The sequence below is a fragment of the Bufo bufo genome, chromosome 9 (assembly GCF_905171765.1).
Source record: "Bufo bufo chromosome 9, aBufBuf1.1, whole genome shotgun sequence".
Classification (NCBI taxonomy): domain Eukaryota; kingdom Metazoa; phylum Chordata; class Amphibia; order Anura; family Bufonidae; genus Bufo; species Bufo bufo.
In genome coordinates this window covers 11,027,902-11,050,686 of record NC_053397.1, presented here as the reverse complement: position 1 = coordinate 11,050,686, position 22,785 = coordinate 11,027,902, and the positions used below count along the sequence as shown (strand labels likewise).

The following is a 22,785-nucleotide window of genomic DNA, read 5'->3' as shown; positions in this document are numbered from 1 at the left end:
AGCTCTGGAGTATATAATACAGGATGTAACTTAGGATCAGTACAGGATAAGTAATGTAATGTATGTACACAGTGACTGCACCAGCAGAATAGTGAGTACAGCTCTGGAGTATATAATACAGGATGTAACTCATGATCAGTACAGGATAAGTAATGTAATATATGTACACCGTGACTCCACCAGCAGAATAGTGAGTGCAGCTCTGGAGTATAATACAGGATGTAACTCAGGATCAGTACAGGATAAGTAATGTATGTACGCAGTGACTCCACCAGCAGAATAGTGAGCGCAGCTCTGGAGTATAATACAGGATGTAACTCAGGATCAGTACAGGATAAGTAATGTATGTACACAGTGACTGCACCAGCAGAATAGTGAGTGCAGCTCTGGAGTATATAATACAGGATGTAACTCATGATCAGTACAGGATAAGTAATGTATGTACACAGTGACTGCACTAGCAGAATAGTAAGTGCATCTCTGGAGTATAATACAGGATGTAACTCAGGATCAGTACAGGATAAGTAATGTAATGTATGTGTACATAGTGACTCTACCAGCAGAATAGTGAGTGCAGCTCTGGAGTATAATACAGGATGTAACTCAGGATCAGTACAGGATAAGTAATGTATGTACACAGTGACTGCACCAGCAGAATAGTGAGTGCAGCTCTGGAGTATATAATACAGGATGTAACTCAGGATCAGTACAGGATCAGTAATGTATGTACTGTAGGGATTTGCTCTGGTAGGCAGGTTAAGCGGACACAATACAGGGGCAAAACCACGGTATAAAAGCCCGGCCAGCAGCTCAGCTGGGGGTGGTCTGTTCCTCCAGGTGATAGTGGAGCTCTGTGTTTTGGGAGCTGAGGAGTTCTGCCATACTGCAAGGCTGAGAGCCGCATGAGAGCTGCCATCTGGAAGCCAGGCGCCCTAAAGCCTGCTGCGGACTGCCAGGTGACGTGTTTCTTTGACTTCTGTGGACTTTTGCTGTGTGAATTAACACCAGGGCCCTGCCAAGTATTGTGTTTTTTCCTGCATTTTTTTGTGTGAATAAACACTGAACTTTTTGCTTTACTACCATGTTCTTGCCTCTGTACTGCGTCCGCTTACCCTGCCTACCGGAGCAAATCCCTACAATTGGTGGCTTGAAGCGGGCAAGCGCAGTGAGGCTGGCGTGAACGCCGAAATATTTTTGGTTTCCCCCCGTTTGTTTGTCATTTATCAAACCGGCTAGATTCAAACCGGTGTCACGGGAAGAAATGGAGGCTGTTATGAAGGCCCTCGTGGAGGCTAACCTGCAGCAATGCGAGGCTAATAAGCAGCAGCAGGAGACCAACCAGTTGCTGCTACAACATGTAATGGCTTTGCAGACAGCAGGAGCAACCCCAAGAGTACACGATGCCCGGAAAGCAGTCCGTGCAGTGATCCCTAAAATGACCCCCGCAGATGACGTCGAGACCTACCTGGCGACGTATGAGAAAGTGGCCACCAGGGAAAAGCTGCCGCATGACCAGTGGGTTGAGGTCGTCGCTCATTTTCTGACGTCAGAGTCCCAGCGAGTGTTTTTTCGACTTGCCGGACGATCAAGCGGCCGACTACCCAAAGGTAAAGGGGGAGATTTCGGCAAGACTGGGGGTGAATGTGCTGGTCCGGGCCCAGCGGGTGCATCAGTGGGGGTTCAACCCGCTCGGAGCCCGTGAGACCCCAGTATTATGACCTGCTCAACCTGTTGCAAAAGTATCAAATCAGATTCTGAGTGATGAACAACATGAGGTGTTAAGTTTGGGCCTTAATTTCATCCCCAAAACTGGTTTCAATCTCTCTACAGTGGTAAAGGATCTACAGATGTTCGCACGAAGTTTAATTTTTAAGAAGTTATATCACAGGGGCGGCACGGAGGACATTATGTTCACAGCAAGCAATACGTACTTTGAATGAACTTCAGGAAGAACAAATAGATGCTGGATCGGTGAGTAGATTACCAGAAGCTTTGGTACCGAAATCTAAGAAATTTCCTCCAACATCTTTGTTTTCCAATATTGACATTTTTGTTAGGGTTGTGACAGATGAATTGAGGTCAGTCCGGAAGTTCACACCAGGGGGCAACCTCGACAGACGACAACGTCTGGCACTGAAACAACGTAACAAAATGGAGAACATAGTAATTAAATCCTCGGACAAAGGAGGCAATGTGGTCCTTTGGCCGACTCATATGTATGAGCGGGAGGCCTTCAGACAGTTGAGGGATTCAAACTGCTATCGGAAATTGACCTTTAATCCATTAATTGCATTCCAGGATGCGTTGGGATTGATGTGGGTATAAACAACGTAAAGGAACAGAAATGTCTATTTATCAACAATCCTACTATAGCGACATTTTATATGTTGCCTAAGATACATAAAAATCCCAGAAGGACGTCCGATAGTCTCAGGTAACAACAACATGTGTGAAGCCGCCAGCAAGCTGATTGATCATGTTCTGAGACCACCAGTTGAAAGCCTCCCTCATATCTTAAAGACACAGGTGACCTGCTATGGAAAGTGGAGGATATGCTTCTGGTCACGTGCGACGTCGAAGCCCTCTATACATCTATCCATCATGAGGATGGCATCTTAGATGCAACACACTTTTTGATGACTTCCAACACACGGAGTGAGTATGCCTCGTTGATTCTCGAATTCCTTGAATTCACACTGAGGCATCATTGTTTCATTTTCAAGGGGTCATTCTACCTACAGCTCCAGGGAACCGCGATGGGGGCGTCTTGTGCGCCCTCTTACGCAAATCTTTTCCTGGGGCTGTGGGAGAGGAATATCTTTTTAACTGATCCGATCAAACAGATCGAGAAAGTCCATCTTTGGTGTCGCTATATTGATGACGTCCTCATGATATGGCAGGGCAGTACTGAGGATTTGGATGAGTTTATGTCATCCCTCAATGAGAACAACATGAATATCCATCTGACGTATAAGACGGGGAGAACCAAGATGGATTTTCTGGATGTAGATAACGATGGCTTTATACACACAGATCTGTTGAGAAAACTCACCGCCGTGAACAGTCTCCTCCGTGCCGACTCCCATCACCCTAGAAAACTGCTGGATGGAATCCCCATTGGACAGTTCTTGAGACTGAGAAGACTATGCTCTAGAGATGATGACTTTGAGAAGCTGGCTGATGATCTCACTAAGAGATTCAAGGACTTGTGGCATATACTTCTAAGAGGAGGAAGATGTGTGGGTTTGGATTGGATGCGATGCGTTCCACGGTGGACCGCATGCCGGATATCCGGTCCGGCGAATGCTGCCTTCCGTGGAGCACCTCGCATCCATCCACCCTCTAGGATGGTTATACTGGATCCTATTTCAATCAGTGTCTCTCTCCTGTTTTTCTCCCCCTCCGCTTTATCCTGCATGTATGTATGAATGAAGTGAGTGGTATGGTGTCCGGACACTGGAGGAACCGGAAGTGAGTTGGTGCGTTCCAAGCTGGAACGCTCCACACTTCCTGTTTCCTATTTAGGCGTTTGTTTGCTCTCATGTGTTCCCAATTGACCTAATCTACAGACTATATGATCAGTGAATACACACCACTAGTATCCCTTGAGAAAGCGACCGCGAAACACGTGTCGGGATCCAGGCCTGTCTTGGTCTGTATTTTTTACTGCATTTGATCTGTATTTTGTGGCACTATGCACTTTATGTATTAACTTTAGGGCTGGGGCTTTTTGTCACCCATAGCCTGGGAGATTCTTTGCTAGTTATATGTATTATAAGTGACAGACCTGTGGATATTTTTCCTGTGTGACTAAGGCTACTTTCACACTTGCGTTCCGAGCGGGTCCGTCTGATGTCTGCACAGATGGATCCGCTCCTATAATGCAGACGTTTGGATCCGTTCAGAACGGATCCGTCTGCATTATAGCTTAGAAAAATGATCTAAGTGTGAAAGTAGTTCAGACGGATCCGTCCAGACTTTACATTGAAAGTCAATGGGGGACGGATCCGTTTGAAGATTGAGACATATTGTGTCATCATCAAACGGATCCGTCCCCATTGACTTACATTGTAAGTCTGGACGGATCCGTTTGCCTCCGCACGGCCAGGCGGACACCTAAACGCTGCAAGCTGCGTTCGGGTGTCCGCTTGCTGAGCGGAGTGGGGGCTGAACGCCGCCAGACTGATGCATTCTGAGCGGATCCGCATCCACTCAGAATGCATTAGGGCAGTACGGATGCGTTCGGGGCCGCTTGTGAGAGCCTTCAAACGGAGCTCACGAGCGGACACCCGAACGCAGGTGTGAAAGTAGCCTTAAACTGCTAATATATATGGATTTCAATAAATGTTTTAAATCAGTATATGTTTAATAAAAATTTGGTATTCTATATTATACAAATTGCTGTCCTTATTTGTCCGTTTTGGGTATCTATTTGAAGCTATTACGGACAGCTCCATACCGGGCGTTTCTCTCGCTCTGCGATTTGGGTCTTTGCTGAGGCCCACTGCTATGTTGGACCGGTTGTTAGCAGACAGGTTCTGGAGGGCTCTGCCACCCCCTCTCCAGCAATAGATTGGCCAGGTCTACCCAGGTAATGCGCTGGAGATGGTCGACCTGGTGGAGCGCTATGAGGCTACCCGGAACTTACAGGGGGGGTTCTGTTGGGAGGGGGGCAGTCAGATCCCGTAACTCTCCACCCCGGACCCAGCAACCGGTGCCCACCAAACCCGCCCGGATGTAACCCCTGTGGACCCCGCTCCAATAATCTGCCGGCAGTGTCGGGAGCCAGGCCATGTTCGAGCGGACTGTCCATGTCAGGGGGAACCCATGGATACGAACTATGGATTCCGTCAATCGTTATATGCCAGGAAACTGTGTGCAGTGGGTGCTCCGGAGTCTCTGAACCACCTGTGCCGGGTTGAGGTGGGAGACACTCCAGCGGAGGCTATGTTGGACTCAGGAAGTCTGGTGACCCTGGTAAGGGCTCCACTGAGTACACCGGCCGTGAGGTCGGAGTCATGTGTATCCATGGGGACTTAAAAGACTACCCTACTGCTATGGTGTCTCTGTCTACGGTTTCCGGCTGGTGGATCCACGAGGTGGCTGTTGCAACCCACCTCCACTATGAACTTATAGTAGGGAGAGACTTCCCGGGTTTCACGGCACTGTGGCCTGCTATAAGAGTGACTGATACCCATGAGACAGGGGTAACCCTAGCAGAGTGGCCCGGCTCAGGGGGGAGACCAGAACCCTGGGAACCTGAGTCCGAAGGTCCAGTGGTAGGGGTGACCGCCACTTCGGTGGAAGAGGAGGAGACAACCCCGCTGAGTGTAATGGTGGGAGACAGGACTTGCCGCCGGGGCCTGAACTGGCCGACCTTAATGTCTCCGGGGAGAATTTTGGTACCGCGCAACACCGGGATCCAACCTTATCCCGAGCCTTGGAAAATGTACTAATAATAGATGGTGAACCTCAACAACCAGGGGCAGAGTCGGTGTTCCCCCGTTTTGTGGTCCATCAGGATATGTTGTATCGGGTAAATTAGCTGCGAGGTGAATCCATTGAACAGGTGGTGGTGCCCCAGGCTTATCGCATTTTCTTGGGGGTGATCTGGGACTGCAGAAAACACAGGACCGGATACTACAATGGTTTTACTGGCCCAGTGTGTTTAAAGAGGTAGACGAGTTCTGTAAGTCTTGCCTGACCTGCCAGGCAACTAGCCCCCAGCACCTTTTTCGCAGTCCCTTGGTACTCCTCCCGATCATCGAGGTACCGTTTGAGCGAATCGCTATGGACCTGGTATGTCCTGTACCGAAGTCCGTTAGGGGACACCAACACATTTTGGTTGTCCTTGATTACGCTACTCGGTACCCGGAGGCGGTGCCACTGCGACATACATCGGCGAAACTTATAGCTAAGGAGCTAATTGAAATGTTATCCCGAGTGGGGCTACCTTAAGAGGTCCTGACTGACCAGGGGACCCCTTTTATGTCCAAGGTCATGAGGAAACTCTGCAAGTTGCTGCGAATTAGTTACGGACATCCATTTACCATCCACAAACGGACGGACTGGCTGAAAGGTTTAACAAAACTCTAAAAACGATGTTAAAAAGGGTGGTGACCAAAGATGGAAAGGATTGGGACCTTCTCCTGCCCTATCTCATGTTCTGCCCCAGGCTTCTACTGGGTTCTCACCCTTCGAACTGCTATATGGCAGACACCCTCGTGGCTTGTTGGACGTAGCCAAAGAGGCGTGGAAACAGCAACCCACTCCACATAGAAGCGTCTTTGAATATGTTACCCAGATGCAAGATCGGATAGAGACCGTTTGGCCTCTTGTCAGGGAGCATATGGAGGACGCTCAGCGAGCCCAGAGTCAGATCTATAATCGTCAGGCTCGGGTCCGGAACTTTAACCCGGGGTGATCGGGTTTTGGTTCTGGTGCCGACCGTGGACAGTAAGTTCCTGGCTAGGTGGCAGGGGCTCTACGAGGTACGTGAAAAAATTGGAGATGTAAATTACAAGGTACACCAGCCGGGGAGGCGAAAGCCGGAGCAGGTTTACCATGTGAATCTACACAAACCATGGAAAGATAGGGAAACCTGTACGGAAGACAGACCGCGACCGGGCTTGCTTGGGGAAGAGGTTCCGGCTCCTATGTCTGATGCAAGGGAAGCGGTTGCCACAATAAAAGTTGCTGACAGCCTCTCCTCTAAACTGACTCAGGAGACCAGGGAGTTTGTTAGTCGGAACACGGATGTGTTCTCGGACCTCCCTGGAGGCACTTCCGTAATCCAACATGACATTGTCACTGCGCCTCAGGCAAAAATCCGGCTAAAGCCATACCGAGTACCTGAGGCTCGGCGAAAAGCCATCTCGGAGGAAGTGCAACTCATGCTGCGGCTAGACGTCATTGCAGAGTCTAAAAGTGAGTGGGCCAGTCCTATAGTCTTAATTCCCAAGCCGGACGGGTCGTTACGATTTTGTAACGATTTTTGGAAATTAAACGAAATATCTAAGTTCAGTGCATATCCAATGCCTCGGGTGGATGAACTAATTGAGAAATTAGGACGAGCCCGGTATTTTTCTGTTCTGGACCTCACCAAAGAGTACTGGCAGGTGCCCTTGACGGAGGCTGCCAAAGAGAAAACGGCCTTCATCACGCCGGAGGGGCTGTATCAGTATAAGGTGTTACCCTGTGGTCTGCATGGCGCCCCCGCCACTTTTCAACATCTAATGGATATTGTGCTTCGTCCACATCGTCGGTACGCTTCGGCTTACCTGGACAATATTATCATTCACAGCACCGACTGGGAAAGTCACCTGCCCAAAGTGCAGGCCGTAGTGGACTCCCTTCAGAAGGCGGGACTAACCGCTAACCCAAAGAAGTGTGCGATAGGGTTAGAAGAAACTAAGTACCTGGGGTATGTCATGGGGCGCGGAGTCATCAAACCCCAAGTGAACAAAATAGAGGCGATACGGAATTGGCCCCGACCTGCCACCTCTAGACAAGTAAAGTCGTTCCTGGGAATGGTGGGCTATTACATGGGGTTTGTCCCCCATTTTGCCACTTTAGCGGCTCCATTGACAGGGCTCTTAAAGGGACGGAAGTCCGTGATAGTCCGCTGGAATGACCAGGCGGAAGAGGCTTTCTCCGCTTTGAAGTCAGCCCGGTTTTGGTGACACCCGACTTCAAGAGGGAATTTGTGGTACAGACTGATGCCTCTGAAGTAGGCCTCGGTGCTGTACTGTCTCAGGAAGTCAACGGGGAGGAGCATCCCATTGTCTTCCTCAGCCGCAACTTCACCCCAGCCGAGACCCAGTACAGTATAGTGGAGAGAGAGAAAGAGCCTGGCCATCAAGTGGGCACTCAAGTCTCTTCGCTATTATTTGTTGGGGAGAAAGTTCCGTCTGGTGACCGACCACTCTCCTCTCAAGTGGATGAGCCAGGCCAAAGAGAGGAATGCCCGGGTCACCAGGTGGTTCTTATAGCTGCAAAACTTTAAGGTCACAGTAGAACACAGAGCAGAGCGGTTACAGGGAAACGCGGATGCCCTGTCCCGAGTACATTGGCGTGTGTTCACCCAATAAGAACCGGCCCAGATCGGCTTTACAGCCACACTAAGTAACCCAGTGTCAGCGAGCACTAGCTGCGGCTGACACACAAAATAACCGGTTCCTATCTCACCGAGCCAAGGAACCACGGTGACACGTACCTTCCGTCAATGACGGACCCTACAGTACACAGTGATTCCACCAGCAGAATAGTGAATGCAGCTCTGGAGTCTTATAAAGGATGTAGCGAGTCGATACTAAGTAAAACATGGCTGCCTAATATCGCAGTTTGTAGCTTTGACGGACACACTGAGACTTGTAGTTCCATCACAGCAAACTATTACTGACCGCTGCTCGATAAGATAGTTATTGGCTCCTCAGTCTGTTGCTGGTCGTTATAATCTGTATAATACACAGATTCTTATGTAAATTCTAATTATAGCCTCTTTAATGTTTGTATTATTTTGCTGCAGAACAAGCCTCATTATCTTGTTCCAAAATTCAGATTTGACATTAATTGCAGGGATGGAACTAGATTTTCATTAATTTGTGCACGATTCCGCATCCTTTAATTATGTGTTTTTTATCTATTGAACGATACGTACAATGTAGGCGGCTGGAAGCAGGTTCTACCGGTGACGATGGGCCGTCGAGGGCAGCAGCATCGGTTTTCAGACATACACTGCAGCAGCAGCACTCTCCGATCCTGGGCTCCCTGATTCATGAATAGAATATCAGAACTACAGTGAAGACTGACAGTAACAAAAGCAGTACAGAAAGGAATGGCTGTGTGACAGTCTGCACATATGTGTTATTCCGGGTCTTTGAATACCCCTATAATTTGTACCGTCAGCTACTAGGGTTCATGTGGAGATTACGAGCTCGATGGAGGAGTGCCCTGCCCTGTGATTATTATCCATGTATCCCCAGAATTAGACAAAGGCTCGGATGGGATCAGCAATGGAGCACACACTGGTATGAAGCAGGTGACCAGATGACCGCTCCATAACACCAAAATGGCCGTAACCTGTCCCCTCCAAAATGGCTGTAACTTCTTGTCCCTGGTTAGATTACAGAGCATTAATAACTCAAAGGCTGTGAACACTGTCAGGGTAATATTGTTTTTTATGGTTGTATTTTAGTTATTTTTGGCTAAAAATCATTTTTTCAAATGGTCTTTATTAAAAATGTTCAGCCATTTTTGAGACACAGGGGGTTAAAAGTTAAAAAAAGCAGTCTGTTTGCAGAGTATCACTGCTCAGTCCCCTTAGCTGACTGCTCAAGTGAAGCCTGATCTCTGATCTTCTGCCCTCATGAACACAGATTCTGGCTAAACTCTTATCAAGCTAATAAAAATATGGCTTAAATGAGTGTTTATGAGGTCAGGAGCTCAGAGGTAAGGCTTTACATAAGCCGTCAGCTGACGGGACTTAGAAGTTCTGCTCTGCAAACAGACTGATTTTTAACCTTTCTTTTTCAAAAATGGCTGAACATTTTTAATGAAGAGCAACTGAAATAAAGATTTTTAGCCCAAAAGTAATAAAATGCAATCATAAAAAAAAAATGCAAAGGTGTCCATAGCCTTTAAGCAAAAGTGTCAACCAATATGATGGTGGATCTGATTGATCAGGAGACCAGAGGACGCCCCAGGGACTTGTATTTAATCCCAAAGACCAAAAAGAAGCCACGGGTGTAACATAAAGAACTTTAATCCAAGTAGGAAAATACTTGCAGATGATGTGCAGATACAATGACAAGCGTCTATATCGCTGTCCTCACCGTTTGGTAGTCACATCATCAAACCTGGTACCTCTGTGATGTCACTAGTCCTACTAAATAAACCGAATTACTGAAAAGGGTTTCCCATAAACAAAACTTATCACCAGGACAGAAGATAAGTGTCTGAACACTGGGGGGCTGACAGATGGAACCGCGACCAATCACATAAATGGGGTCTCGTGTTTCTCCATTTGAATGGAGCAGCAGGTGCACACGTGCTGTGCTGCTCCATTCAACTCTATGGGACTGCCGGAGATAACAGAGCGCAGCAGAGGTTAATGGAGCAGCGCTGGACACAAATGGAGTATTACGTGACCCCCATTCTCGTGTCCCCATCGATCACTTATCCTCTATCCTGTGGATAAGTATTGTTTGTGGGAAATCCACTTTAAAAGGCAACTCCACGTCCAGATAGGTAAAGGTGAAGTACTCCTTTGAAGGGTTTCTCCAAGGCGGAGAACCCCTTTTAATATGTGCAGGTGGAGTGCAGGAGTGCTCTGTTCGAGCGCCATGCTTCCTACTCCTCCACTTCCGATCGATGGCCTCAGTGGTGAGGTGTGCAGGCCCGGCCTCTGACCACTGCTCTGAGGCCACTGATTTGCCAGCAGCGGCGATGTGCACGTAGACGGCTCGTCACAATTCCGCTCCAGCAGGGATCAGGAGCAGAGGGTAGCTTGGTGCAGGTGACTACTTTATCTTTTTTTAACCCCTGCCTGCCCATATTAAAAAAAAAGGTTCCCGGTCTCGTAGAGACCCTTTAATGTTTGTCCCATACATATGGTTGCCTCTGCCGTTTGTGGGCGAAAGATTATTTAGGAAAACCAAGGAACTATTAAACTAGAGAACAAAGGAACACGAAAACACACCGACTCCGGCCCTCAATGCCTTAACCTTTCTCAAACCCTGGAAGCTGCTGGACTCGGGCGCCCAGTATTATTTTTGCAAAACCCAACGTTATAAAATAAAAAAGTCTAATATCTGTAAATATCCAAAACAGACGGAGACAGGGAGCAGCCTCCAAAATCCTACATTCCCCATATTCCTAATTATATATTTTTCTGGGAAAGCTGGGTGACAGCCATCTGTGTTATGCTGTGATATAGAAGGGTGGAATCTATGACTTGTACCTGCACAGGCAGTGACATTTCCCATTTTTTTATGTCTGGCGTTCAAGAATCTGGGAAACCTGGGGATAAACCAGTGCCGCAGGAGCTCTGATTGCCGCCATAGTGCCACCCAGCTTTCCTATAAAGGGAAACACAGCTGAAAAGGATATAGAACAACCCGACAGAAGGAAACGACTCAAGGACTTGTATTTACGGAACAGTTTCGTGGGAAATGTCTTTTTTTGTAATGATTCATCCTGATGGGGTTTGTTGGTATTTTGGCATCTGCTTGGAGGGGCACCGCGGAGGCCACACTCCTCACTCTTCTTTGGCAGGCGAGTTGGGGCTCAGGGGCTGATTCTCCTCCAGTCTCTCACTGGAGCAGTCAGAGAAGTCCAGAGTGGTTCTTTTCAGCAGGTATACGCCAGCGTGCAGGCCCCCGACATTCACCCACACCGTGTGCATCTTCCTCCATAGATGCCCAGCTTTAGCCAAGGCCTGAAACGGACAAATGTGGAAAGTTCTGAAAACAATCTCCCCAGACAATGATTTATACAGTACTATACAATATAATGTACAGTATATATACATATAGACCCAACAGGGGAAGCCGTGTCTGGAGACGGAGGGGACAGAGGGAGGCCATGCATGGAGACAGAGGGGACAGAGGGAGGCCATGCATGGAGACAGAGGGGACAGGGAGACAGAGGGGACAGGGGAGGCCGTATATAGAGACAGAGGGGACAGGGGAGGCCATATATAGAGACAGAGGGGACAGGGGAGGCCGTATATAGAGACAGAGGGGACAGGGGAGGCCGTATATAGAGACAGAGGGGACAGGGGGAAGCCAAGCCGTATATAGAGACAGAGGGAACAGGGGGAGGCCATGCATGGAGACAGAGGGGACAGAGGGAGGCCATGCATGGAGACAGAGGGGACAGGGAGACAGAGGGGACAGGGGAGGCCGTATATAGAGACAGAGGGGACAGGGGAGGCCGTATATAGAGACAGAGGGGACAGGGGAGGCCGTATATAGAGACAGAGGGAGGCCGTATATAGAGACAGAGGGGACAGGGGGAGGCCGTATATAGAGACAGAGGGGACAGGGGGGAGCCAAGCCGTATATAGAGACAGAGGGAACAGGGGGAGGCCATGCATGGAGACAGAGGGGAGAGCGGAGGCCGTATATAGAGACAGAGGGGAGGCCGTATATAGAGACAGAGGGGACAGGGGAGGCCGTATATAGAGACAGAGGGCACGGGAGAGGCCGTATATAGAGACATGGGAGGCCGTATATAGAGACAGAGGGGACAGGGGAGTATGTATATAGAGACAGAGGGGACAGGGGGAGGCCGTATATAGAGACAGAGGGCACAGGGGAGGCCGTATATAGAGACAGGAGACCGTATATAGCAGGGGTGCACAACGTTTCCTGGTTGGGGGCCACATTGCCAGACTGAACCAATGACGAGTGCCGAAATAAAAATGTAATGGTGTATTAACAACTGAAATATTGTACTTATGGCATATTGAATACACATTATATACCATTAATGTCTAGTTACACTTCCAGGACTCCATCTAATGGTAGAAATACATGAAAAATACATGTGAGCAGCCACAAGACATAGGCATACATGTCTGTTACCAGATGGTTGGGGCCGCACAGAATGGTATCAAGGGCCGCATGTGGCCCCCGGGCCGCAGGTTGTGCACCCCTGGTATATAGAGACAGGGGAGGCCGTATATAGAGACAGAGGGGAGAGCGGAGGCCGTATATAGAGACAGAGGGGAGAGCGGAGGCCGTATATAGAGACAGAGGGGACAGGGGAGGCCGTATATAGAGACAGAGGGGACAGGGGAGGCCGTATATAGAGAGAGGGGACAGGGGAGGCCGTATATAGAGACGGAGGGGACAGGGGAGGCCGTATATAGAGACAGAGGGGACAGGGGAGGCCGTATATAGAGACAGAGGGGACATGGGAGGCCGTATATAGTGAGAGGGGACAGGGGAGGCCGTATATAGAGACGGAGGGGACAGGGGAGTCCGTATATAGAGACAGAGGGGACATGGGAGGCCGTATATAGAGAGAGGGGACATGGGAGGCCGTATATAGAGAGAGGGGACAGGGGAGGCCGTATATAGAGACAGAGGGGACAGGGGAGGCCGTATATAGAGACAGAGGGGACAGGGGGAGGCCGTATATTGAGACAGAGGGGAGGCCGTATATTGAGACAGAGGGGACAGGGGGAGGCCGTATATTGAGACAGAGGGGACAGGGGGAGGCCGTATATAGAGACAGAGGGGACAGGGGGAGGCCGTATATAGAGACAGAGGGGACAGGAGGAGGCCGTATATAGAGACAGAGGGGACAGGGGAGGCCGTATATAGAAACAGAGGGCACAGGGGAGGCCGTATATAGAGACAGAGGGGACAGGGGAGGCCGTATATAGAAACAGAGGGCACAGGGGAGGCCATATATAGAGACAGAGGGCACAGGAGAGGCCATATATAGGAGACAGAGGGCACAGGAGAGGCCGTATATAGAGACAGGGGAGGCCGTATATAGAGACAGGGGAGAAAGAGGGGAGAGCGGAGGCCGTATATAGAGACAGAGGAGACAGGGGAGGCCGTATATAGAGACAGAGGGGACAGGGGAGGCCGTATATAGAGACAGAGGAGACAGGGGAGGCCGTATATAGAGACAGAGGGGACAGGGGAGGCCGTATATAGAGACAGAGGGGACAGGGGAGGCCGTATATAGAGACAGAGGGGACAGGGGAGGCCGTATATAGAGACAGAGGGGACAGGGGAGGCCGTATATAGAGACAGAGGGGACAGGGGAGGCCGTATATAGAGACAGAGGGGACAGGGGGAGGCCATGCATGGAGGCCATATATAGAGACAGAGGGCACAGGAGAGGCCGTATATAGAGACAGGGGAGTCCGTATATGGAGACAGAGGGGAGAGCGGAGGCCGTATATAGAGACAGAGGGCACAGGAGAGGCCGTATATAGACAGAGCGGACAGGGGAGGCCGTATATAGAGAAAGAGGGGACAGGGGAGGCCATATATAGAGACAGAGGGGACAGGGGAGGCCGTATATAGAGACAGAGGGGACAGGGGAGGCCGTATATAGAGACAGAGGGGACAGGAGAGGCCGTATATAGAGACAGAGGGGACAGGAGAGGCCGTATATAGAGACAGAGGGGACAGGAGAGGCCGTATATAGAGACAGAGGGCACAGGAGAGGCCGTATATAGAGACAGAGGGCACAGGAGAGGCCGTATAGAGAGACAGAGGGCACAGGAGAGGCCGTATATAGAGACAGAGGGGACAGGAGAGGCCGTATATAGAGACAGAGGGCACAGGAGAGGCCGTATAGAGAGACAGAGGGCACAGGAGAGGCCGTATATAGAGACAGAGGGGACAGGAGAGGCCGTATATAGAGATAGAGGCGACAGGGGAGGCCGTATTTAGAGACAGAGGGCACAGGGGAGTCCGTATATAGAGACAGAGGGGACATGGGAGGCCGTATATAGAGACAGAGGGGACAGGGGAGGCCGTATATAGAGACAGCGGGGACAGGGGATGCCGTATATAGAGACAGCGGGGACAGGGGAGGCCGTATATAGAGACAGCGGGGACAGGGGAAAGTTATGCACCTTGATGAAGCATTTCCTATCATGAGTGAGGAGAACGGCCCGTCCGGTTCCGGCCCGGCACACGCGGCTCATCTCTCGCAGACAGGCCGGGTACAGGTCCCAGTTCTTCTTCTTTGATCCGATTCTGTGTGGACGACATAAAACAGTTGATATTGAGGCTAAACGCAGACAGCGGTTCTTTCTTGAGGTTACACGCGCCTCTTGCCTCTCACCTCTTCCCAAACGGCATGTCTGTGATTATAACGTCCACGCTCCCGCTCCTCAGAGGCAGACGAGAAATGTCCCAGTGAATGGTTTCTATTGGAAGCCCCTGGGGGGCGCTGTGCAGACATAAAGCAAAGGAGAGATCAACGTAATAATTATATCTGTTGCTGGGAAAGCTGGGTGACAACTACTATGAACATTATCCTAGTTCCTGGAACAGTTGTCACTCAAATCTCCTGACATCCTGAATGGCTAATCTGGACAGTTATACTGTGATCAAGAAGAATTGCTGTTCAGGTTGGTTGTCACCCGATGGCTCCTGATTATCTGCAGTTGTCCCCCCTCCCCGGTCACCTGTCCACGCTCTGCTGCTTCCTCAGTAGGGAGCCGATGTTGCTGGCGGTTCTGTTCACTGCATTCGGGTTATTGTCTCCAGCAATAAAGAAGCAGCCGGGCCATTCACTGACACCCTGCAGGAAATGAGAAAAAAAAAAAGTAAGCCCCTCCCCACTTAATAAACTCCACCCACATCCGTCCCCGCACTAAGGTGCTATTCACATAGTATCACTTTCCTCGATCTGTTAATAGACGCATACAGGATAACTGCCTGAAGGGCAATTTCCTAATATTTTGTGTGATGTGTAGAGTGGGGCTTCGCCTTTAAGGGGTTGCCGAAGGCTAGGCAATAATCAGATTGGCCGAGGTCAGACATCCCGCCGATCAGCTCTACTGCGGAATTACACAACTCCATCCATTGTGGGGTGAACATAGCTGGTTACCATTGCCTTCAATGGGGGCAGCGCAGCAGGTACAATGGACAGAGCTGATTGGTGCTGTTCTGCATCTCGCCCATCTCAAAAGTTGGTGGCACATTGCTAGGATATGCCACCAATGTCAGATAGGTGTGCATCCCAGAGGCGGGACCCGCACCTATCTCTAGAACAGGGCCCCCAAAGTGAAGGAGAGCGCACGGCACAGATGTGGAGAGCTCTCTATTCACTTCTATGGGAGTTCTAAAAAGAGCCGAGAGATGGGCTCAGCTATTTCCAGAAAGAATGGAAAGCGCAGCCACCTCTATGGCAGAGCCGAAAAAAGCCGAGTGCCCAACTCTGGTGTCCATCCATCCGACATTAGTAGCATATCCTAGCGACATGCAATTAAAATGCGAGATGGGCCAACAACCCCTTTAATTACTGTCTAATGAAAAGTTCTGAAGCTTACTAGTAGACCTGGTTTCACGCGGCTCACTTAATCAGAAGCTACAACTTATCTAAGGCTCCATTCACACGTCCGCAAATGGGTCCGCATTCGTTCCGCAATTTTGCGGAACGGGTGCGGACCCATTCATTTTCTATGGAGACAGAATGGATGCGGACAGCACACAGTGCATCCGCACTTGCGGACAAGATTAGGCATTTCTATAGGGGTGCCGGGCGGGTGTGTTGCGGGTCCGCAACACACCACGGACGTGTGAATGGAGCCTTTCCAGAAATATGCAATAACTACACTAGCTATGACTACATAGGACTGGATGACCACGCCATGTTCCCAGTTTACCTCTATCGGGATGGCCCCAGTTCCGCACATTGGATCGATGACGACATCCGACGGCTCCAGGTCACAGAGTCTAAAGAGCAAAGAAGCAAAAGGCGTTGAGGTTGTGGAATAAACTACTGCAGATTTCAATGACAAATTCGGATAATCCGGCAACTAGCAGGTCTCATTGGTGATAAGACCGGGGTCACCTGAGCATCCCGTAAGCCAGAGTGGAGCGAAGAGTCGTGGGCCCAAAGTGGGTGATGTTCCTGCGGTGCAGACTTTCCTCGGTCAGTGCGATTCCCACCAACATTTCATTAAAACTGATGTTCAGAAGAACCTGGGGACACATCGGGAGGCGGTATATAGGTACATGTAGTGGCCATAACGCTTCCATACATTACCCAGGATGGGACTGGGGGGGGGGGCACAACTCACCTCCACATCAAAGTTGGTCATATCCGCCTTCCACTGGAAGTGTTCCTGCACCGCTCCACCAAAGTCCCTGGCGGCTTCGTTCGACGTGAAGCTGTGTTTGTCTCCGGCCCGGTTACAGGTGACACGGAATTTCAGGACATTACTGACATCGGGGAAGGCGTCGTTACTCTCAGTGCTGTCGCCTGATTTGTTTTCTTGGGAGTCATTGGCGCACTGAGCTGACACCTCAGAGCTGTCCTCCGCTGGACTATCCTCCGTCTCACGCTCCTCCTGTCCTGCAGGTGGCGCCTCCTCTGCGCCGTCTCCTGCTGGCAGCTCCGATGCTGCCGCCGCCTGCTTCTTCTCTTTGCAGCAGCCTCCGGTTTTCTTTCTCTTCTTTTTCTTCTTCAAGTTGTTGTTTAGCTCCCACGTCTTCAGAGCTTTTTCCCAGGACAGTTTTGCAGCCAGCTCCTGGAAATCCTCAAGTGCGGCTTCCTAGAGGTGAGTGGGGATATTAAAGGGGTTGTCCGCAATTATAAAACATGGCTGCTTTCTTCCAAAAACAGCGCCACACCTGTCCTTGTCTGGTATTGCAACTCAGCTCCAATGACGTGAATGGGACTGATCTGCAATCTGGCACACAACCTTTGGACAGATGTGGCGTTACTTTGGGAAGAGCCCCGCCATGTTTTTCAAACCCTGTAAACCCCTTTACCACTGGTGCCCAGTTGGACTACCTAGGTTTCGCACTTACCTACTATTTGTATTCTATAACAGCTGCTTTTCAGCTCTGCTTCATAGTTCTCAACTCCTGTCTCATTAGGTGTTCGTGCTACTGCTCTGTCTCTCCCTCATACTTTATACTTCAGCTCTGCTCCATTAGAGCACAGTTGTGATCAGTGACTCCACTTAGCTGCTCTGTCTACTGTAGTCTCAAGCAGCTGTGGTTCCTGCCTCATACTTTACACTTTACTTCTGCTTCATGGGTGTACAGCTATGACTAGTGTGATCCCAGCCTAGCTTCACTGCCTACTGACTTCCTCTGAAATCCACCATCCGAGGCTTAGGCTGCTTCTTTGTCCCATGTCCATTGTTTTACACTGCAGCTCTGCTTGTTCATCCAATTACAGCAATTATAAAGTACAAGCAACTAAACCATTAGCAAAAAAGAGAAGATTATGATGGGAACTGCTCAGTAGGGACACAAGACAGAAGAGAGGAGCCTCGATAATAGAGATCCCCTTTAACCCTGTGTCCGCTGCCTGTACACAGTACGCAGGACTCCAGCTATTTCTGAGGAACTCACCTTTGCCTCCTTGAAAGGGAAATCTGTAAATTCTTGGACGACTACAAAAAGATTGTCGACCGACTTTAGACGATGAACCTAAGACAGAAACAGAGCAGTTTCATGCTAAAGGGGTATTCCCAAAAAAAATCAACCCCTATCCAATGGATTCAGCAGCTAGTTCAGTGGGCGTCCAACTGCCGATTATGACAATGGGGGTCCCATGTCCCCTGGTTCAAAGTAGTGGCATTTGAGACTGCCGGGAACAGCAGTGTACAACGTTCGGCTACCTGTCAGTGACTGGAGCGGCACTGCACATGCTCGACCACTGCTCCATTCACTATGTATAGGACTGCCAGGGACAGGAGAGTACAGCACTCGGCTACCTGTCACTGACTGGAGCGGCACTGCACATGCTCCACCACCTCTCCATTCATTATGTATAGGACAGGAGAGTACAGAGCTCGGCTACCTGTCACTGACTGGAGCGGCACTGCACATGCTCCACCACCTCTCCATTCTTTATGTACAGGGCTGCCGGGGACAGGAGAGTACAGCGTTCGGCTACCTGTCAGTGACTGGAGCGGCACTGCACATGCTCGACAACGGCTCCATTCACTATGTATAGGGCTGCCGGGGACAGGAGAGTACAGAGCTCGGCTACCTGTCAGTGACTGGAGCGGCACTGCACATGCTCTACCACCTCCCCATTCACTATGTATAGCGCTGCCGGGGATAGGAGAGTACAGCGCTCGGCTACCTGTCAGTGACTGGAGCGGCACAGCACATGCTCCACCACCTCTCCATTCACTATGTATAGGACTGCCGGGGATAGGAGAGTACAGCGCTCGGCTACCTGTCAGTGACTGGAGCGGCACTGCACATGCTCCACCACCGCTCCATTCATTATGTATAGGACTGCCGGGGACAGGAGAGTACAGCGCTCGGCTACCTGTCAGTGACTGGAGCGGCACTGCACATGCTCCACCACCGCTCCATTCATTATGTATAGGACTGCCGGGGACAGGAGAGTACAGGCTCGGCTACCTGTCACTGACTGGAGCGGCACTGCGCATGCTCCACCACCTCTCCATTCACTATGTATAGGACTACTGGGGACAGGAGAGCACAGCACTCGGCTACCTGTCAGTGACTGGAGCGGCTCTGCACATGCTCGACAACGGCTCCATTCACTATGTATAGGACTGCCGGGGACAGGAGAGTACAGGCTCGGCTACCTGTCACTGACTGGAGCGGCACTGCGCATGCTCCACCACCTCCCCATTCACTATGTATAGGACTGCCAGGGACAGGAGAGTACAGAGCTCGGCTACCTGTCAGTGACTGGAGCGGCACTGCACATGCTCCACCACCTCCCCATTCACTAGGTATAGGACTGCCGGGGACAGGAGAGTACAGCGCTCGGCTACCTGTCAGTGACTGGAGCGGCACTGCACATGCTCGACCACCTCTCCATTCACTATGTATAGGACTGCCGGGGACAGGAGAGTACAGGCTCGGCTACGTGTCAGTGACTGGAGCGGCACTGCACATGCTCGACCACCTCTCTATTCACTATGTATAGGACTGCCGGGGACAGGAGAGTACAGGCTCGGCTACCTCTGTCAGTCCTATAGACAGTGACTGATGTGGTTCTGCACATGCTCGACCACCTTTCCATTCAAACCGGGTACTCGAGACCCTCGTGAACGGAGACGCTCCCAGCGGTCAGACTCCCACTGATCTAGCTGTTATCCCCCACCCAGTGCATAGGGTAAAACTTATTTCCGGAATACCCCTTTAACATTCGAGTCTTGGAGGTGAACGTCTCCCGGCGCAGTACCTGAGCCAGTGAGTCCATGCTGATCTCAAAGTAGATTTTGCCGCGGTCTTTGCTGATTTTACAGGGGCGCCCCAGCTTCTCTTCTACTTCTGCAGCCGCTGTGAATTCAAAGCCCGTGGGCACCGTGGCCCCGACGGTCACCGGGGAAGTTTCGGAGGCCGCTGCATCGCTGGGGGCGGGGTCATCCAGCATCACCTCCGTCAATATGTCCGCCACAACCTCAACGTCAGACATGGCGGCAGCGTACACAGCGCACTCTGAGGAGGAAGACACAAATCACAGGATTAAAGCCCGTGGCATCACCTCCGGCCGCCATCTTCAAATCTTTCCTGTTATGAATGACGCTAATTGGGGGGGGGGGGGGGGGGGGGGAGTACAGTTTAGGTACAGGGTAGTCAGCGTACGCACAATCACTGCACAAAACATGTGAAAATGACCAGAAATAAGGAGAGGACCTCTGACAACTCCGGAGAGGACCTCTAACAACTCCGGAGAGGACACTGACAGAGGAGCCTGCAGCCCACACTAGTTGAAGCACGTCTCAAGTCACATGACTGGGCTTCACCTATTGAAATCAACCTTTCCCATTAGAGCAGCCAATCACAGCGCAGCTTTCATATTCCCACAGAAGTTTGAGAAATGAGAGCTGCGCTGTGATTGGTTGCTATGGGCCTGACACGGAGATGCAAATAGATTTCTAGTAATAATTAAAGTCATTAACAAAAACTAATAAGACTAATCGTAAATAAAAACTGCAGCATCATCCGCCATTCATACAGCCGTCGGGTCACAGCTACTCCCTATATACTGCCTCTGGTATCCGGGTGAGCTGTGCCGCACTTACGTCACCCACAGAGTGCTATCATGGCGGTAACACCCGGATAATTACCGAACGCGGACTCCTCGGATCCCTCAGCGTGCGCACTAGGGTGCAGACATGACACACATCGATGATTCGGCGATCTGTCCGAGGACTGGGGGAAACGGTTACAGTCGATGTAGGAGACGCTGGGACGCCAGGTGGCGCTGTTTGCTATTCTGCTGGATATTCTCACTGTGCACTTCTAAACTGGGAGCACCAGGTGGCGCTGCGCTCCTGCCTGTATATCTCCAGAGGTGAGGAGAAGCCTGCACTCAGAGCAGCGTCCTCAGTCCTGGAACCTGTCACCTGATCATGTGTGTGCAGGGCCGTCTTTTCGAATGGGCACGCTGGGCAGTTGCCCGGGGGCCCCACTTGCCTGGGGGCCCGCCTGCCCAGTGAACCCACCAGCCAACTTCCCAACCGTCATTTAGCAGCGTTGCCGCCAGGGCCGTCTTTACCAAGGGGCAAAAGGGGCAGCTGCCCTGGGCCCAGTTGCTCCTGGGGGGGCCCAAGGCAGCTGCCTCTTGAGCCCTGCTAGCTACTGCCCCGGGTGTCAGGCTGTCGGCTACACAGGCATCATGATCGTACTGTGTTAATGATCTTAATTCTAGGACCTTAATGAGTTTTAATCTAGGACCTTAATGACATCATTACCATGTGACCAGTAACCTAGCAATTACTGGTCACATGGCTATGAAGTCATCACAGGTCCTATCAGGAGTGTTGCAGAAGTTAACTGTGGAGCTTTTCTGTGTAAAGATTACATCAGAAAAAGGTGACATGGGGTTGTTATTTTAATATACTGTAAACTACTGTATAGTGGGGTGCTGTGTACTGTGTGGGGGGCTGTATACTGTGTGGGGGCCTGTATACTGTGTGGTGGGCTGTATATTGTGTGGTGGGCTATATATTGTGTAATGGGCTGTATATTGTGTGGTGGGCTGTATACTGTGTGTGTGGGGGGGGGGTGGCCTGTATACTGTGTGGTGGGCTGTATAGTGTGGGGGGCCTGTATAGTGTGGGGGGCCTGTATAGTGTGGGGGGGGGGGGGGGGGCTGTATAGTGGGGGGAGTGCTATACTGCTGTACTGTATAGTGTGGGGGGCTGTATACTGTGGGTGCGGTATAGTGTAGAGTGCTGTACTGTATAGTGTGGGGGGCTGTATCGTGTATAGTTTGGGGTGCTGTATACAGTGAGGTGCTGTATAGTGTGGGGGTCTATACTGCTCTACTATATACTGTGGGGTACTGTATAGTGTAGGGTGCTATACTGCATACTGTGTGGTGCTGTATACTATAGGGTGCTATACTGCATACTGTGTGGTGCTGTATACTATAGGGTGCTATACTGCATACTGTGTGGTGCTGTATACTATAGGGTGCTATACTGCATACTGTGTGGTGCTGTATACTATAGGGTGCTATACTGCATACTGTGTGGTGCTGTATACTATAGGGTGCTATACTGCATACTGTGTGGTGCTGTATACTATAGGGTGCTATACTGCATACTGTGTGGTGCTGTATACTATAGGGTGCTATACTGCATACTGTGTGGTGCTGTATACTATAGGGTGCTATACTGCATACTGTGTGGTGCTGTATACTATAGGGTGCTATACTGCATACTGTGTGGTGCTGTATACTATAGGGTGCTATACTGCATACTGTGTGGTGCTGTATACTATAGGGTGCTATACTGCATACTTGGGGGTTTACATCCACTTTAATCATACAACTAAAAAAACGAAATAAATATAGATATATATATATAAATGTACACACACTCTGGTGCTGGTGGGTAATGCTGGTGTGGGTACTGCTGGTGCTGGTGGGTATTAATGTTGGAGTGGCGTGTGTACTGCCTGGGTACTCTACATTGTGACATCACAAAAAAAAAAATGTTTGGGTTTACATCCACTTTAAGTTATTAGTGCCCCTCAAGTTTTGACTGTAATATCTTATGTGTCCCCCTTATATAGCAATCTTAGAGTTGCCACTCGTTCGAGGAAGTGTAAAAAAGGTGAGGAAAAA

The 22,785-nt window shown here is 50.2% G+C and overlaps 1 protein-coding gene across 3 annotated transcripts; it reads right to left on the bottom strand.

Annotated features, from left to right (window-relative positions):
* Window positions 1–9,747: 9,747 nt before the first annotated feature.
* On the bottom strand, window positions 9,748–20,887 carry THUMPD3 (THUMP domain containing 3). 3 transcript variants are annotated; one of them, XM_040407547.1, is made up of 10 exons: window positions 20,780–20,887; window positions 19,891–20,147; window positions 18,069–18,146; window positions 16,784–17,257; window positions 16,555–16,685; window positions 16,367–16,436; window positions 15,164–15,279; window positions 14,818–14,925; window positions 14,606–14,729; window positions 9,748–11,437 (listed from the first exon to the last, which is right to left on the bottom strand). In XM_040407547.1, the coding sequence occupies exons 2-10, from the start codon at window positions 20,122–20,124 to the stop codon at window positions 11,258–11,260; spliced, it is 1,515 nt and encodes a 504-aa protein (XP_040263481.1). In that variant the 5' UTR covers window positions 20,125–20,147; window positions 20,780–20,887; the 3' UTR covers window positions 9,748–11,257. The 3 variants fall into 3 exon arrangements, with proteins under 3 accessions (XP_040263481.1, XP_040263482.1, XP_040263483.1); XM_040407548.1 differs by having other exon boundaries at window positions 19,891–20,148; window positions 20,693–20,811; XM_040407549.1 differs by having other exon boundaries at window positions 20,735–20,803.
* Between the last annotated feature and the right edge of the window lie 1,898 nt (window positions 20,888–22,785).